Here is a 19,123-nt window from a genome sequence, read left to right on the forward strand (position 1 = left end):
TATTGGGGCTGCTTTGTGGAGTGTGGAGAGGAGATAATGTATATAGCTTCTTTTATCAAGATTCTCTAGATTTGTTTTAGTCTTTGTCCCTTGAGCTCCTTCCTAGAGGTCATGGGATGATAGGTATGCTGGTGATGCCCTGAACTTAAGTACCAGTATTTATTGGTTTCTGAGGGCAGCTAAGGCCTTTTTGCTCTCCAAGTGAACAGAGGTTTAGGAAGGGCTGGGATTCTGTCATTTACCAGCTTTCCCTGAATTTCAGGCACTGTTTTTGCTCATCCCCCTTAGGGTGTTTCTGCACATTCCCTCTAGTCCCTTAGAACGTTTTATTCAGGTGTGCCCCACCGGAACTTTTTCTCCATTCTCTTGCCTCCAGTCTCTTTAGCATCCTTAGCCCATTCTCTTTGGAGCGCTGCAGGGTTCTGGTGTGTACTGCTTCTCTAGACTATGTTCCTTCCTCCTGGCTTACAGTCTTGGTCTAATGTTGGCGCCTAGCTCATTTAGCTTTCTTAAGGGTCTGCTGTTTTAATAGATGGCAGATACAAAAGTGTATCCTGTTTTTGTGGCTGTGTTCTGGAGAGAGAAAAGGTTACTGATCTTGAATCCTCAGGCCACATTGTGCAGGCATGCTGATGGAAGGGTCAGGATGTTGGGTCTGTGCAGAGACCTGAATCTCCCAGCTTCTTCTTCCAACCCATTTATCGGCATCTCAGCATTCTGTGCTTTCTCTGTCTGGATTCCTAGGCTTGGGAGATAATTGGATTTGAGATAATAGTGAGCTTTTATCACTTGGCCAAAGTCTCCTTCTTTGCCCCTGTTGTATGAAGGCTGACTTTTATCATATGTAGTGGTGATAGCAGCATCTCAGGCCTTCCTGCGTGGAGCCATAGTGACACACTTGTAGTTTAGAAATGAAGTTAGTTTACTGTATTTGAGTCATCATTGTATTGATACTGTATCATGTCCACTCTGATGGTAATCTTCATAGAAGTATGAGGAAGCATCTCTCTCCATTTGAAATTCTGAGAGACATAAAGATTTGGAAATGGAAAAAAAAAAGAGATTTGGAAATGGAACCAGGTGTGGTGGCATACTCTTATAATCCTAGCACTTGAGAGGTAGAGGTAGGAGGATCAGGAGTTCAAGGCCAGCTTTGGCTTCATAGTGAGTTTGAGGCCAGCTTGGGTACATGAGACCCTTTCTCAACAAATAAAACAAAAAACACAAGATTTGAAATGACCACATGGCCTCTGAGCACACACCTGGTAAGACACCTGCCACTTTAAAAAATTGTAATTGTGAGTGAGTCATTAGTGGTGGTGAGTGGGAGGACAGCTGTATCTAACAGCTCCTGGAGGCCCATGCTGTGTCCACCTTGTAGACATTAGTGACTTCTTTTCCTCTGTTAATCGTTTGTTTACAAAGTAGCTGATTGTACAGTTTAGTGATGATTTTCCTACACATTTATTTGCTGTGAAATAAATTAGCCAGAATAGGTAAAAGCCTGTCATTTGTTTTGCTTTTTTGTGATGTGCATTTTCATGTTTATGTTGGCAGCAAAATACAGAAACTTCAGAGCAGCCCTGACCAGTCTGAGAACAGTCATTCACTTTGTAGTTATGACAGGCCACACCCTGAAGAGAACTTTTGAGTACCCAGGCACATTGATTTTAAATATAAAATGTTACTTGTGAGACCCTATTTCAGTTGGGTGCAAAATTGGGTTCTTGTAGTCCCAGCTGCTTGGGAGGCTTTACAATCAGTCTGGGAACATAGCTGGACTTGACACCTCCACACCCTTGAAAAAGTCTTTTGTTTTGTTTTTCAAGACAGGGTTTCTCCTGTAGTTTTGGTGCCTGTCCTGGATCTCGCTCTGTAGACCAGGCTGGCTTTGAACAGAGATCTGCCTGGTTCTGCCTCCCGAGTACTGGGATTAAAGGTGTGTGCCACCGGCACCCAGCTCTTGGAAAAAGTCTTTAAATGCTTGCCCCCTTCCTTTCCCTCCCTTCCTTGCTTTTTTTTTTTTTTTTTATTTTTTGAGATGGGCTCTCATATATCTCTGTAGTCTAGCCTTGAATTTACGAAGTTGAGATGGCCCTTCTGACCTTCCTGCTTCCACTTCCCTGGTACTATGATTAGAGGCATGTGACAACAGTGGCCATCTTATTCAATCACTTTTTAAATCTTGAATGTGATCACTCAGGTAACAGTGGTTGCCATGTAAAGATGTCCCCCTGTTCCTTTTTACTAGTGTCCTCTGAATTGGGTGGAATCTGTTGACTCCACTGTCTGATCAGAGTGGACTGGTTTGATGTTGAAGACGGCAGAATGTCTCTGGGCTGATCATGATCTGACCCTAAGTCCTTTCATTATTATTGGGTGATGTAAAGAGCAGTATTGATGTGGCAGTTATCTTCATATTAGGTTTGAGTGTCTTGTTTGTTTAGCCAAGAAGTAATGGTTTTAGCAAGGCTCATGGGCCCAGAATATGGATCAGTTTGTGTTTCTCCCAAAACTGTGGGCTTTAAATATGGAGCTGACATTAGAACTCTGTCTCAGTTTTCAGGAGACAGATAAGGCATGGCATGGTGGATGTCTGGCATTGGCAGAACTGGGTAGACGAGGCCTGTTGCTGCCATCGAGACTCTCGGAGGGTAAGTAACTGAAGTGCATGGATCTGCATCCTCAGGGCTGGTGAAACATGATGGGGTTCCTCAGTGTGGCTAGCTATGGACACCAGCGCTTCTGGGGAAGGGCATGGTATATGAATATTTCTCAGGCTTCTTTCTCATGCCAGCCTTTATAATTTACTAATTACCTCTTTAGCCTTTTGTAGCTGCATGCTGCATATACTCTGTGTGCTAGATTTGGAGAGTCATGGACCCTGGTAATACTTGGTTTTCTTGTCTTTAGAACTGTTTTTCACTCTTGAGGGGTACTATCACCTATTGAGAGCACCTGCAGATGGAACACTTGGTGCCTCCACAATGTATTATGTTACCTGCAGTGATAGTGTCCTGATGTCATCCATCCAGGACACAGCTTGTGGCAGCAGTGGAGCTGAGCTTCAGGATGGGGCCACAGTGCAGTGCATGTGCAGAAAGACCATGAGCCCAGGCTGTTTGTTGGGTCCTAGTAAGGTAGAGTAAGAGAATAAGGCTGTGGCCATGTGCCACTATCCGGAGGTGCCTTGTGAGAGGAAGGGGAAGGAGTACAAAGGACAGAGATGATCCTTCCTAAAAGTGTGCTACAGAGATTGTGCAGGGTGTGACTTTTGTCTAGAGCAGTGGTTCTCAACCTTCCTAACGCTGCAACCCTTTATACAGTTCTTCGTGTTGTGGTGACCCCCCATTATTTCATTACTTCTTCATAGCTGTAATTTTGCAACTGTTATGAATTGTAATGTAAATATCTGATTTGCAGAATATCTGGTGTGCCATCCCTGTGAAAGGATCATTTGACCTCCAAAGGGGTTGCAACCACAGGTTGAGAACCGGTGGTCTAGAGTAAGACACTGGAATCATGTGGGTTGTGTGTCACTAATGCCAAACTAGAGTGTCAGCATTGGGACACAAGGGAGGTCTTCTAGAGCTGCATTCTATTTAGCCCTTGTGCTTTTAAAAATGCAGTTTCATTGCAATAATTTGCATACTGTATAGTCTACCCATTTACAGTTTATAGTGGTCTCTGACATATTTGGAGTTGTGCAACATCATGTAATTTAACTTCAGAACGTTTTCATTGCCTTAGGCTGAAATCCTGCACTGAGTAGCCACTCCCACCTTACTACCCAGCCCTAGGCAAGCTCTGGTCCTCTCTGCTGTTCTGTTTTATGCTTTTCAGACATTTCATGTAAACAGACTTCGGTGTTTGTTCTTTTGTGTCTGAACTTTATGTAATTTTCTGATGGTCACTGTGTGGTGGTAGTGCTTCATTCCTTTGTACTGTTCATGAGGATTCCATTGTGTGGAAGTACTACTTTTTGCTTAGTCTTACAAGTTTAAGTAACCATTTTGGTTGCCTCCACCTTTTGACTTTTTGAGTAATGCTGCAATGAACATTTGCTTATGAGTTTCTGTGCAGACATGTGTTATCATTTGTCTTGGATATGGACCTGGGAGTGGAAATGATGGTTAGTCCAAGAAATAAGTCAGACTCTTCTAACATAGCTGCATTGCTATACTTTCCCACCAGCCCTGTGTGGGGGCCCCATTTTCCTCACATCCTCATCATTATTTATTTTTGCCTTCCCTCTTTTTAAAAAATAATTACTATTGTAGTTGTTGTGGAATGCCAGTCATTTCATCATGGCTTGGTTGTGCATCCCTGATGACCAGGGAGGAAGTCTGAGACCACTCCAAAGTGTTGCTAGATGGTGGCTGTTTTTATAGCTAGGACTGCCTGTTTTGTCAGAAATTGTGGTGTGGCAAAGTCACACTGTTTTGTAAGAAAAGACTGGACACAGACTTTGGGAGTGGTGGGAGGGTTTCCTCAACCCATGTGTTGGTTTGGCCCATTTCACGAGGCCAGCAGGTCTGTGCAGATAGCTCAGCTCTGGAAACTGAGTTAATGAGGTTCTACAACTTGCTGTGCTGTAGAACCCGAACCAGTGCTGTTTCTCTTTGGTTTCTTCAGTGGGACTAGCTTGTATGTGTGTTGTGCCATATTTCAGGACATCAGACAGCATCGATCCTACCAGCTGCAGTAAGGATAAGAGTATTATTGGTGTTACAAGTGAGAAATGTCAAGCTGTTGTTTAAAACATGATGTGGAATAAATTAGTCCATGATCTTTCTGTGGAGAGCTGTCCTCCTGCCCTGCAGTGCCTCCATGTGAACTGAACCTCCCTGAAGCTTCTTTTGGTGCCAGGGGCACATGGTACTGTCTCCTAATGGGGGAAAGCATCATGTCAGGCAAGAGTGACAGGCTGCGGAACCTGTGTGAAGATGGTAACACTAACAGTGAGCTTCTGAATGATGCTTTTTATGTTTTTGTTTTAGACCTCACACCATTCCTCTGAGAGTGATCTTGTTTTGCTTAAAGTCAATACTTGCTTGTCATAGCTGTTGTATACTATATAGCTTTCTGAATTGACAGAAAGCAAAAGCACTACAATCCCAACATTTGGAAATTGGAGGCAAGACTGTTCTTGGTACAGTGAGTTTGAGGTCACTGGGCTGTATAAGAGACTGTCTCTTAAGAAAAGCAAGAAAAGGAGAGGCACATGTTTGAGGTAAGGTACCTAGATGAACACGGTCTAGAAGGACAAGGTGTAGATGAACATGTTGGTAGCCAGAACATTTGTTTTTGTTCTAGTGGACATGGGAAGCTTTCTGAGTGCATGCTGAAGTCAGGGAGGAAGTGACTTTGGTGAGGTCAGATGGCCTTTACCACAGCCTCAGAGGCAGACCTGGGCAAAGTCTTAGGAAGGAGAATCTTTTCATTTCTTTAAAGAGTTCTGTCAAGTTATCTTCATGCACAAACAAGTGAGCACTAACACACGTATTCCCCTACACATTGTGATTGTTTGTTTGTTTGGTTGGTTTTTTTTTTTTTTTTTTTTAATCTTTGCTTTGGTGGATAAGAACTTAGGCCATTATCAAAGGACCTTTATTTCAGGTGGCCCAGGTACTTTATTGGTCCTGGTTTTGGTCCTCTTGTTTTTTTGGGGGAGTTGCTCTTTGAACCTTGTTCACTGTGAATATCTCATGTGGTATCATGTTTAGCCTGAGTAGGCTCATCTAGGGTTTTGGCTGTATTTCCTTGTGGCTGTATTTGATTAATGTTACTATTCTAATAGAGTGTATACCTGTGCCCCTAATTTTGTGGTTGATTTTTTTCCCCCTAGTTTTATGTTTTGAAATTAAACATTCTTATCTCTTTGGACACTTGGTTAAAACCTTGTTTCTGCTATTTTTACTCAATGGAGAATTTTGTGCCTGTGAGTTATGTGGTATGAGCTTTTTGGGTGTGTAGATTCCTAACTTTCATTCAAATGTCAGTGTGCTCAGCCTTGACTTGAATATTCCACCTGCCCCATTCTCCCTTCTTGCTTTGGGATTTGAATTTTAGATATGTAGTTGTGCTCCATTGTGTCCCTCAAGTCTCTTAGGTTCTGTTCCTTTTCCTTTATTATTATTATTTTTCTGCTCCTCATACTGGGTGATTTCAGTTTCTTGTCTCTATGTTTATTGACTCTGCCTTTTACTTGTGCAAATCTGACTGTGAGCCCCTGTGTTAGTTTCTGTCCTCATCACTGACCAGATTCTGCCTGATGGAAGTAGTTAGAAGAAGGAAGGATTTATTTTGGCTCATGTGTTTTAAGAGTATAGTCCATCTTGGCTGGGAAGGCATGCCAGCAGGAGTGTGAGGCTGCTGGTTACATTGTGTTCGCCGTCAGGGAGCAGAGAGAGGTGAATGCTGGTGTTTAGTTCATTTTCCCTTTTATAAAGTCTGGGACCCCTGCTCATGGAATGCTGTGTCCCACATTTAAAATAACGTCCTCTCTTAGTTCACTCAATCTAGAAACTCCTTCATAGACACACCCAGAGTCTTGTCTCCTAAATAATTATAGATCCTGTCAAGTTGGCAATCAGTATCAATCATCACACCCCTCTAGAGAACCTTCATTTCAACTCTGGACTTTTCAGTTTCAGAAGTTCTGTTTAGTTGTTATAATTTCTGTCTCTTTGTTGATATTTTGAGCTTGTTCAGGTCTTTGGTTTCCTTTAAGCATTTTTTCCCCCTTTAAGCATTTTAAAGTCTGTGTTTGGTAAGTCCAATGTCGGGGCTGCTTCAGAGATGCTTCCCCGTGTTTGGGATATACTTTCCTGTCCCTTTGTCTGCCTTGTCATTTTTTATTTTTGTTGAAAACAGAGTATTTTGAATATTCTAGTAGGCACCTTCAGAAAAAAGCCTCCTCCCCATAGGCCCTTGCTCTTAGGATATATTGAGGCCTGTGGTGTCTACTGTCCCAGTGATTGTCTTGTGTTTGTTTTCTGCAGTTTGTTCCATATCTCAGCATTAGACAGGATGTGAGAGTATCTGTGAGTGCTGAAACTCAGCAATTTCCTTCCCTAAGCATTCCTCTGGTTGTCATAACTGCTTGATTAGTATCCACAGTTCTGCAAAAGTTGATCCTATCTGTTTTGTCCAGCTTAGCACTTAAGCACAGAACTCCTGTTTTGCTGTGTTGCATGACATCATCCGAAAAGGAACGTTTGGATAGTGTTGTGTCATCTGTATGGGTCCTCTTAAGTAGCAAATGTCATGTAGGAATAAATGTGCAAGAGTTTTGTTAGGAAAATGCTTGTGAGAGAGAGATGGTCAGGGCCATGTTGACTAGGTCCCAGAGTTGCACTGTTATTTAGTTTTTAGCATTTGTACCACTTTGAGCTGCCAGATACCCAAGTTTATAAGAAAATGAAGACTGTAATGTGGCGCCTTTGACTTTGTGCTGGGCCTACTCCCCTCCTGTGCCTTCCTTTGAGGAGTGTCTGTTTTGTATCTGTTGTTTCCTGCCCTGTAGAAGGTGTTGTGGGAAGAGGACAAATCACAGTGGACCATTGTTGGGATTGTTTAGAAAGGGTTTTTGTTTTAAAATAAAAATTGAGATACAGTTTACCTTACCTTACAGTTTACTTATTTAAAATATAATTGAATGGATTTTGGTGTATTTCATTATTAATTTCTTTCAAACTTATGGTTAAAAAATATATAAAACAAATTTGTTGTTGTAGCCATTTCCAAGCATTCTGCTCAGTAACATTAACTATGTTCTTCTTGTTGGGCAACGATTTCATAAATCTGGTTCTAAAATGTCTATTATTCCAAATACATGACCTGTCTCCCTCCCCACATAACTTCCTATTCCTATGGTTTTACCCATTCTTGGGTCTTCATGTAAGTACAAAGCGTGTACTTTCTGCCTCTAAAACAAAAGGAATCCCTACAGCTACATAATAAAGCACTAGGATCTTACTTGTTTCCCAATTACTACTTCTCTACTTTCACATATGATTGACTTAAGAGTAAAGCACCTCCCTTTGTGGCTGGCCCATTTCCTAGAGTATAATGATCTCAAGACTCATCATACTGTAGCATGTGTAAGAATGTCCTTCTTTGTAAGGCTGAGTAATGCTCCACTATGCTTGCTCTCACCATCATCCCATCTCCTGGCTGCTGGGGACAGGAGATGAGCATGTCTCTTTGAGACTTGCTTTAAGGTGTATATGATGTATCTGGAAGTAGTATTGCTAGATCATGTGGTTCTGTTTAACTTTTTGAAAGCATTTTGTTTTGTTTTTTGCTGTAAAGGGAGGAGCTTTACTCTTAAGTCAGTCATATGTGAAAGTAGAGAAGTAGTAATTGGGAAACAAGATCCTAGTGCTTTATTATGTAGCTGTAGGGATTCCTTTTGTTTTATAGGCAGATAGAGTATCTATTCTAGTTGCCATGGGTATGCTGTTGAAGGTGACCTTTGGAGCAAACTGTTCCTGGAGGGTAGTGTTTTTCCATTGTGGGTCTCTCAGCTGAGGCTGGTGGTACCATGTACAGACCAGTTTTCTGCAGGCTGAGTACCTCATGTCTGGTAGAGTAGCTTCTCTTGCTTCACCCAGGCATAGTTGGCAGCTGGCCAGGTTCTTACTTGCCTTTTAAGGTGATATAGACAGTGGGTAAGCTATCATAGTACTTCAGAGTTCTGGGCCTGAATGGAGGGCCGAGTTATATGGGTTAAACCTTCCAGGAGGACTTTGTCTGTTAGCGCCAGGCTTTGGGTCATGAGCATGGAGCTAACAGTGCTTGATGGATCATTCTTCTTTCCTGCAGGCCATTACTTGATGGGGAGCAGGAGGGGTCATGTTTCGTTCTTTGCCAAACATAAAAAAAGAAACCAGACTGGAAAATAAGATGATTGTATGTGTTGGTTTTATATCATAAGAGAGTACATTTGGGTTAGTGGTATGTGGTGGTTTGATAGACCCAAAGGCCTCATCTAGATCCTTGGATGGGAAGTGCTCCTGCTGCCTCACCAGGTGGTAGCAGAAAGCTTTCCTGCTCCCATGAGTGGGAAACCTGCTGTACCTTTAGAGATGGCTTGCAGCACTGACCTCATGTATCTCATAATGGTTGTGAAAAACTCTGCATCCTGCTTACATGTTGGTATTTGAAATTTTATGTGACTTTAACCAGTTGCAAAGTGTTTCTCTATTCCTAACATCACCTGGTCAGCTTTTGCTAGACATCTCTATTGGGACTGGCTAGGAGCTGGGAGTTGCTGGATGAGCAAAAGGATTTCTCAATAAGGAACCATGAATTCCTGTGCTCAGTGCCTGTAGGTTGGTTCTAGTATGTAGGATAAGGTCGTCTCTGTCCAGAGTAGAAGGGCTTTTGGGGACCAGGAAAGGTGGAAGCCTTCCTATGTAACATTTAGGGGCCAGGGCTCCTGAGACTTACCCTCTAGGTACTCTGAGATTCAGGACTCCTAGAAGGTCTTTGAAAAGACCCAGGGGTGAAGATTAGTACATGCCTTGAGTCTGTGGCTACTGATTTATTCACCAACTTCAGAAGTACTTTCTTAGTTTCATTGTAACTCTTTCTTGCTGAATATTATGGCAGAACACTCTAAAGAATACCACAGACCTGATGTTGGTCTTTGCTTTATGTGTTCTCAAAGTTCACACATGAGTTTATTGGAAAATTAACAACATGTACATCATTTTAGGGAGTTGAATGTGAGGCTGAGTGAGAAAGTTTGCTGTTACATCATAAACAAAGAGAATAAATTGATCATACTTTTACCAGCAATGCATTTCCCTGATGGAAATAAATTATTTATAAAATCAGCCTCTCAATGCTTGTGGGCAGTTCAGTAAAAACTAATCACAACATTTTTTACATATAACACTTGATGCTCAAACTGGAGATGTTTCTGGCATCAAAACACATAACTATATTTAATAGGAAAACAGTAAAAGTTTACTAGTCCTGAAAAATAGTATATATAAAAGGTCATTTTTCCTACCGCTCACACTGACTCACATGCCGAGCCAGTTTTCAGTTCTGTCTATTTTCCTGGTGTGTCACAGACAGGAAAGCCTAGTTTAATTCATCAGTCTTAGAGAGCATAAGCCACTGAGATGTTTTTTACAACCAGAAGTAGAAACACCTTTTAATATTTATTCTCAATGTTTACAAAAAACTGAACAAGATTACAGCCTTTTGTCTTTGAGAAGAAAAGAGAAACTGTATTTATAAAAATTGACTTGATAAAAAGTGAAAGTAAACTGTGGGTGCACTGGTTGTCCCAGCACTTAGGCTGAGGCAGTAAGATCACAAGTTTCATGCCAGCTTGAACAACATGGCAAGACTGTACCTCTTCCAAAAAGCAGAAAAGTGAAGCTGCTGCTTAGAACATAGCGTGAAAGGCGTCTTTTTAGCCACAGCAGTGGAGCGTGTGAGGCCTCAGGACACCCGGGTTCTTTTGCGTAGAGTGAGCACTCTTGGTACGGCGTCATTCAGCTTTTGCTTTTTAGTTCCTTGCTGGGATTTTCCTGCATCCCTTTGACTTGTCCTCTTTTGTCCTTTGGGTTTGAGGTCACACTGAGCCCCCTGGTTCTCTGCAGAACTGAGGGTGGGTACATCTTGACAGGTGGATTCCTGGACTGTGCTCTCCTCATCACCCACTCGGACATTCCCTGGGCTGTAGGCTGCCAGCTGACAGAGAGCTACAGCTGCTGTTTGCTTCTGTTCATCGCTGCTGTCTACTGTGTGTACCTCTGGGGTCGTCCTGCTGTGGGCCTTGTCTTGCTGTGTCTCCACATGGCTTGTCTTATCTTCAGAACCTTTTGTCTCAGTCTTTAGCGCAGCTGCAGATTCTGCACCTTGTGGTGGGCCGGGGAAGACAGGCCTAGGAGCCCAGGCATTACAGGGATCCTTGACGGAGAGATTAAGTGGCAGGTCTTGCAGCCCTGAGAAGCCCAGGGTGTCTGCCTGGGCATTGTCTACATACTTGGGTCCATAAGTGGCTGCAGGACTTGTCTCCAGCTTTTTGGAGAGATTGAGGGGGCCTATCCTGGAGTGGTCCTCTGGGCTGGAGGGTGGAACCTCTGTGATGAGAGAGGTACTGGTCCCTATCTGGGCTGGAGGGTCATTGTTCATGGCCTGGAGGCTAGAAGAAATCAAGACAAATCTTAGGAAAATTATCATGTAAAAGCATTTTGAGCAAGTGTGAACTTGGTGTTGAACAGAATTACATTGAAAATTTTGAAAAAGAAATTTTCTTACCTTTTTGGAGACCCTGTTCTGTTTGCAGGAGGCTGAGAATGAGGACTTTCTGAGCCCCTCTGGACAGCTTTGAAGGCAGTGGGGCTCTGCTCAGGCTGCTGGAGTCGCTCCAGGGTTCCTGAGGAGGCTGCTTTGTTTGAGAGGTCACACAGGCCTTCAAATGTTTGGCTTGTTTGGGTGAAATTGGTGGGGCTTGGCCTCCCTGGGGAGCCTGTGGCAGCGCTCCCTGCTCTGGGGCTCATTTTTGCCTCTTCTGCATCCCTTTGCCCATCTTTAGAAGGCTCTTTTGCCTCAGGAACTGGACTTTCCTTCTCAAACTCTGTGTGTTTTCTGTGGGAGTTTGAAAGATTTAACTCGGAGGGACTTGAGGCTGGGTAAACCAGGGCTGCTTCTTCAAGTAGGCGAGAGCTTTGATCTCGTGTGATACCAGTAACAGGTGGGAGCCTGAGACTGTAGGAGGGAAATGCCGAATCTGGTCTGTAAAATCCATAAGGAATTGGTAGATTTGAGTGATATTGCTGGAAAAATCTGTAGTGGTCATATGTTGATGGAGTTGTGTTCAAGTGTTTAGAGATTGGTCCAGGATGGGACAGGAAGTGTCTTTGGTCTTGGGACCCATAGACAGACAGCAAAGTGGTGTCACACTCAGGCGTGTTCCCAGTCAGGAGGTAGGGGGGATAGATGGCAGCCAGCCCATGTTCTGTGTAGAAGGGATGGGGGTATTCTGGGATTGCAGGGTGCATATAGGGAGAGATGGCACCAAACCCCTTTGTAGATGGGATTTTATGTGGAAACTCAGGTGGCAGAAATGGGGAACCAGCTTTCCAGGGGTAACTAGGAGTATGGAATGCAGACTTGCCATGGAAAGAGGTGGCTTTGGTGGTGGAGTTGGTTAATGCCAGCATTTCAGGAATCTCTGTGTCTTCTGGCCCCCTAAGTCTGTGCTCCCCAACTGGAACAAAGGCTGAAGACCTAACCCCACTGTCTAGGCAAGGCTGGGTACTAAGAATGGCTTCTGGTGTCATTTCTTTCTGTAGGGCTGGTTTCTGGGGACCCTTGTGAGTACCCCGGGCCTGCATTTCTAGGTTCTCTTTGGCATCTTCCTTTGCAGATCCCTGTTGAGACTTTGGATCAAAGCTGGAGAGTCCATTTGGGAGAGATTTGGAAGTGGCTGGCTTTGAGGTGGGCTCTGGCTGGTGGGTCTGCTTAGGGTCCAGCGAACTAGATTTGGGGCACTTGGGAATACGATCTTGCTCTGACACTAAAGTAATAGAGTTTTTACAGAGACCATACTTCATGTGATTGAAAAGATGTGACTTCTCATTGCATGTAAAAGGACACTGGAAGCATTTGTACTTGAAGGGTTTTCCTGGGGGCCGTGGAATATAGTGTGGCTTTTTTGGTTTCCGTTCCTTTAGGAGACTCATTGTCCTTTGTATTTGGAGTCTGGTCTGCTCAGTGTGTGGTCACTGCTGACTCCTCTTTGACCAGGATGTGGTGGCTTTGAAGGAGGGAGTACTGGTCTTCTTTCCTGCTCTGAGTACTTTATTTGCAGCCAGCTCCACGTGCAGAGGGCCTAACAAGGAAAATTCCTTCCATCTGGCACCTAAAGCTGTGAAGGCAGACAGAGACTGGTATCAGGAGCAGTTAGTGGGCTGTTGCCTGCACTGTCATACTAAAGACAAATGAGAGGCCTCCTGCCTTTAGAGAGCTAGTGACACCTGTGCTGTGTCCCTACTAATCTACTCTGCTGGCAGCCAGCTTCCTGTGATACTGTCTCAGGCCTGACCTGTAAGAACTGCCTGGGCACCAAGAGAGCACGGTGCTAAAGGTGATTCTTTGAGTTTTGGGGACCTTTATTGTGCAATCTGGACTTTTCCTTGGTCCATTTCTATGGGGTTTCTGGTAGGATTCTGTACCATAGCCTCCCTTCTGAATCCTCTGTGGGAGCAGGCATTTAGTCACTATGCTATGGCTATGTTCAGTTAAGTGCTACAAGGCAGCTTGGCCTTGTTTACCTATTCTGCTGCTATATCTTATGTGTGAATATTTTAAAATGAGGACTATTTAAGAACATAGCACTTCATTCTGCTGCTTCTAAAGTCACAAATGAAAAGCCAACTTTATCAGCAAGTATTACACTTTTTTTAGGGGAGGTGGTGATGTTTGGGCCCATAGCTTCATATATGCTGGGCAATTGTACCCACTGTACTACATCCTTAGCCCTAGTAAGTAGCATTTATGTTGGCTCAAAAAATGTGGATGCTTTATTTCTGTTGTCTCAGTTTGCAGTACTGTTAGGATAATTTGCAAGTCCCTGAGTGACTTTATGTCCTGCCATTCATCAGTGTTTGAGAATAAACTTATAGATTTGCTCTTCCCTTCCTTGGGTATATACCTTCTCAAGAGCACAGAGCAGTGGTATCCAGGTAGAGGGAGGAAGCCATTTTGCCTCAGGTGTCTCTTGTATCCAGATCTTATAGTGCTTCCTAACCCAAAGCTGAGCACTTAGCGAAGCTGCCTGCCTGGACATCTGGGGTGACTCTAGATGAAACTTTGGTATAGAAGTATTCAGGCCAGGCACCTTGATTTGTATAGGGTATGTGAAAAGTGAGAGATCTCCTACTAAGCATTTTAAACACTTAAAAATAACACTCAGTGGAAATTATTTAAGAAAATTGTTCTTAGCTTTAAAATTAAGTTAGTGAGAAAGGTGTAAAGCTATGACCTGTAGACCTAGCCAGATACTTGTCTGTAAGTCAGCTCCTCAGAAACAGAACCAGCCACTAACGTCTTATGCCTAAATCCTCACTCTAAGTCTGTCTCTCTGTCCTCAGCATAGTGGGCAGTGGGGTGGAGTGGCCAGCTACATGAGCGGGTTCTTTTTTTTTGAGACAGGGTTTCTCTGTGTAGTTTTGCGCCTTTCCTGGAACTCATTTGGTAGCCCAGGCTGGCCTCGAACTCACAGAGATCCACCTGGCTCTGCCTCCCGAGTGCTGGGATTAAAGGCGTGCTCCACCACTGCCCAGCTATGAGCGGGTTCTTTATTTCTACTTGTATACTTTATATTCTGAGGATACTATCTGGTTTTATTTCTTTTTTCTTCTATTTTGTGTGTGTGTGTGTGTGTAAATATATACAATATATTTTACTATATATTTATTTTATACAAAATATATTACATTTATTATATAAAATAAATTATACATACATACATATATGTTAAACACAAAGAACTATGCCCACACTGTGGTGTACACCTGCAATTCTATCATGTAGGAGAGGTTAAGGCATAGGGTCTCAAGTTCAAGACCTTTCTGTGCTGCTTAGCAAGATTTTTTTTTTTTTTCTCAAAACAACAGGAACAAGCTTTCAAAGAGCTAATGTGCTCTTCACCAGCTACCCTATTACCATAGTTTGGGGCTGTTTCGTTAAGTAGTTGTTTGGGAGAACAGTGGTTCAGCTGACACTGAAAATAGTCCACTGTGAGAGTCAGCAATAGCAGTGAGAGTGAAGAGCAGATTTTTAGATAGGAATGTCAGGTGCCCCATGACTGAGAGGAAACTAGGGTCCTAGGCTTTTTTGGGGGGTGTGGGAGACTAAGCTGTCAGAGGGGACCCTGCCTGGAATGCACTTTTGCTGCAGAAGCTTTGCACCCTGTCAAAGCTGATCATATGAACAGTAATAGCCTTGTGACTTTCTCTTCTCCCCTATTAAAAGGAAAATATAAAGAAATTCTCTGTGGGCCCAGCTTGTACCTGGAGTGCATTTTCCCTGCCTCTGTCAGGGAACCTGAGAAGCCTTGTCTGACTAGCTGATGAGGGCAGCTCGATAAGTCAGTGGGGCCTGTGCTGGCATGCTCATTACACTCTTGATTCTGAAGGCGTGAGAACCTCTGCAAGACAGGTTCCCATGGCTGTATAGGATATGTCATGGCACAGATCTGAGAGAGATGATTTCATCACTAACTGGGAGCATCATGATCAAAATGATGACAGCTGCAAACATTTATCGAGTGTGAGCTACTTCCTGGTTGCTGAGTATGGACATGGATACTGCACTATGTGTACTGGACAAGCTAGAAAGGCCCTTTTAGATGTAAGGAAATAATGATGGGCCTTCAGAAGCAACTTTAGTGAATGCTACTGATGGTTTGGGGTAGAAGAAATAAGCACACCACTTGGTTAAATATTTAATACCCACAGTGGTTAAAAAAGCCCACAGTCATGGTAATGTTTTCTTTTGTCTTATATATAGGAGGCAAATGGCTTACAAATCATCATATGTTGTCCTAAAGCGTAACTTAGAAAATAATTGCTATTATATATGTATAAAGTTATCAACCCCCAAAAGTTATATACGTTATATATTAAATATTAAAATGTAATATATGCTATTATTAAAAAGTAAAATGCTATTTGAACTTTGGTTTGAACTTTTTGCCTTTTTATTTTTTGGCCTACTCATCCTCAGGACTGGGTGGGATAATCCCCAGTGGCTCTTGTGCAAGGGTTCTAGAGTGAGACTATTTACTGAGGCATTAAAACTGGAAGGGAATGAGTATAAAAATGGAGGCTTAGCTGTAGTAGTTTCAGTACCTTTGGATAAACTGACCCCTCAGGATTTCACAATTGCTAATTAGAGCAGAGCACTCACTGCTTGGAGGCAGGTGTAAGGCGGGTGTAACTCATCTATAAAACTACTGTGTTAGAGAAGTAAGTGGGATAAAATTGATGCTTTTGTAAGCTTTCGAATGATGATGTCAGCCTGTGAGTTCTCTGTCCTATCCAAGTGAGGTTTATGAGTATGAAGAAACTAACCCACAGCCTTGACTGCAGCCAGGCACATATGTCTGTGGGCATGGAGGCTTATAATAAGTACTGATTGGTCAGTTTATACCTGCTGGACTTTGTCTGGCAACTGCTAGTGTTAAATATTCTCAAAAGTGCATGCTGTTGCCTAAACAGTAAAGCCTGGAACTTTGACTGTTTACAGTAAGTTTGGATTTGTATTCAAAGGTGAAGCTCTTCCTAAAAGGCAATAAGAAGGGTATATGACTATCTCTTTTTTTGGGGTGTGCCTGTTACTACTTTGGGAATACATCTCTGGAAGGCTATATGTGGAGCTATGCCTGTCTGAGAACTGTAGTGTTAGCCTGTTTGATGCTGACACAACCCCAGAGGAGTTTTACCTGGCATCTTACCCTCCTCCCTTTCACTTCCCATGTGATGGTCAGGAGGTTCATGAGGGTGTCCCCCACAGATACCCAACCTGGGTCGGGCTGCTGGTAGAGTGCTTCCAGGTATTCTCTGTCTTCTTGGGGAAATCCCTGTTCTCAAACATGCCTCCCCAGACCACCTTGACTTGAGACTTTCTTCTCTGAATCATCTTGGGATGCACTAGAGACTATCTGCAATAGTACAGTGTCCAGCTTAAGATCTATAGGACCTGTCCTAATTTTTCTGCTGACATATTTTAGCTGTGTGAGTTGAGACTTGAATAGCTCTTATATTCAGCTGCTTGACTTTGCCTTTCGAAAGGGCCCTGGGCTGAGAGCACCTTCCTTCTGCCCACAGTGTGCCATCCGGGATACCTGCCCACACAGGGAGCACTGTGTGGTTTCGGTTGGCCACAGAGTTCTGTTTGTCTTTAAAGCACTTTAGCTGATCCCTAAGTGTGGACATGTAATGTAGCTGCTGGTATCAAGGCAACAGTGAGTGGCTGGCTGGTTTTGAGAGTTTCTAAGGGGTTTGCACTTAGAAAACAGACAAGAGAAAGAGTAATTTAAAAGAACTCTGGTAGGACACAATGAAGGTAATTACAGCTTTGCTTTATAGGACAGCGATGTGACAGGCTGGGTAGCTATGTTTGTCCTGTGAATTGACCTGCAAATCAAGACAGTGCTGTAATATTCCTCCTGGTGGTGTCCAGCTGTCTGGCACAGAGCCTCGCAGGTGGAACGTCGTGAAGGGCATGCTATAATTACAGCACTGTGATGTGGCATTATTGCACCACTCAAGGGCACGCCACTGTCGTCTACCCACTGGGGTGTCGCAAGAACGAGATTTGTGAGTTTTACTTCAGCTGAGCTTTTGCAGTGACTGGCCGCCACTCCCCAAACTTTCTGTTCTTTAAGATGAAGGTGAACTTAGGACGGCCATGACTTTAGAGGAAAGCAATTTTCTAGAGTATGGAAGAAAAGATCCAGAAAACAGATGGGTTCTGTTGTGTTGGCACGTAGTACACACACACAGCTCCCAGGCCAGCATTGCACCAGAGATCACCTTGCCCCATGTTTCCTTAACATACCAGTCTAAAATACCAGAGAGCCTTTGCTAATGCTCAGAAAACACTAGTAGGTGGTTCTGCTTAAATGAAATCTGATTTGGTTGGATTTAGCTGATTACTTGATCAGTAATAATTTTCATGCAGATTATGGGAAATTTCATATAGGAAAAATACCCTCCTCCCCGTGTGTGTAACCTTAACAACCAAACAGAAACTTAAACTTTGCTGGCTTCTTGTTTTTGAAAGGTTTTGTCAAAGCAGCACTTATTTTAAACTGGAAAAGTTTTCGGTATTAAACTGAAGATGAAAAACAGCAGCTGTATAGTTATGTTTCTATACATACACATGATTTTTGCCTCTTTTATGTTGAAACTTATAATTTCTTTGAGAAGTAGGGAACAATTAAGTGCTAGTATAAATCCATGTTTTAGTTTATTTTTAAAATAAATTTTATAGCAGAAAAAAGGGCTTGATTTCTAAATAAGCTTGCTCATATCTTGGAATAAAGTATCAGCCCCATTTTGTAGTTGTGGTCTGCATCCCCAAAGTGCACCTGCCAGGTTCTGAGTAATCCTTAGGGAATAAAACAGGAAAGAGCAGACGACAGCAAGCAATTTACCTACACAGATACCGAAAGACACATTGTAGAGTAGTTTTGAAAGAAAACTTGAAGAAATCGTAAACACTTACCAGAGGTGGGTAGTGCTGGGATGAGGAGTCCTTCTGTGCAAGGTGCTGAGGGCTGAGGAGCAGGATCTGTTCTCACGCTGGCTCGCTGGCTCGGTGAAACTGGAGCCGGCTGTTCCAGTGGGAGGGATTTAAGTGTAGGAGTTGAGCCCTCAGGGCGTAGAGATGCACCTGATATTCCTCCGCCTGCAGCTACAATTCATGTGTTTGCACCCACTGAGCTCTACACAGCCTCACTGAGCAGGGTCCTGTGCCACTCCATGTGCCCCGTAGGACTCTAGGTTCACTGTGTGTTTTTGTGTGTGTGTGTGTGTGTGTGTGTGTGTGTGTGTGTGTGTGTGTTGTCCTGTCAGGGCTGCCCTGTTGCAGAAGAGTCAGGATCCCAGAATGCAGAGTATAGTGCTGATGTACTTCTCTTATAAGCGTTTGATGTATGTTAAAGATTCAGGTGTAGAAATTCCCTTCTGTACTCCAGCATATGCACATAGCAGCAGAGAAACACAAGTTTATCTTGAAAGACATGTCACCAAAGACAATACTAATAGTGTGGTTTTTTTTTTTTTTTTTTTTTTTTTTTTTTTTTTTTCCCTGTAAGGGCTAGAGAAGCCTCTGACCACCTTTGTGATTTTTACCCTCCTTCCCAAGGATTTTTGTTGAGGTCACCCCAAGAACCAGGGTGACAAAGAGGATGCTAACCTTGCTGCCTTGTCACAGGAACCTGCCGGAACATGCCCAGGGCCTGCACTGGTTATGGAGCTGACATGTGTTGTCTGTCATTCAGGTGTCAGCAGTGTACACCCTCACACCCCCTCTTTAAGGAATAAATCAGATTTTTGATTTTGGAGCCATTGTATCCCCCCAC

General features: G+C 43.2%; 2 protein-coding genes across 2 annotated transcripts in view; one reads left to right on the top strand and one right to left on the bottom strand.

Annotated features, from left to right (window-relative positions):
- Nucleotides 1-19,123, top strand: part of Tbcd (tubulin folding cofactor D) — a 171,208-nt gene that overhangs the window by 58,698 nt on the left and 93,387 nt on the right. The window contains exon 13 of the mRNA XM_028884969.2: nt 2,560-2,654. Within this exon, the coding sequence (XP_028740802.1) occupies nt 2,560-2,654 (95 nt within the window). The remainder of the gene's footprint in view (nt 1-2,559; nt 2,655-19,123) is intronic.
- On the bottom strand, nt 9,649-18,524 carry Znf750 (zinc finger protein 750). The gene is made up of 3 exons (XM_028884970.2): nt 18,265-18,524; nt 11,287-12,898; nt 9,649-11,170 (listed from the first exon to the last, which is right to left on the bottom strand). The coding sequence occupies exons 2-3, from the start codon at nt 12,711-12,713 to the stop codon at nt 10,465-10,467; spliced, it is 2,133 nt and encodes a 710-aa protein (XP_028740803.1). The 5' UTR covers nt 12,714-12,898; nt 18,265-18,524; the 3' UTR covers nt 9,649-10,464.

This window comes from Peromyscus leucopus, chromosome 8b (genome assembly GCF_004664715.2).
Source record: "Peromyscus leucopus breed LL Stock chromosome 8b, UCI_PerLeu_2.1, whole genome shotgun sequence".
Taxonomy (NCBI): domain Eukaryota; kingdom Metazoa; phylum Chordata; class Mammalia; order Rodentia; family Cricetidae; genus Peromyscus; species Peromyscus leucopus.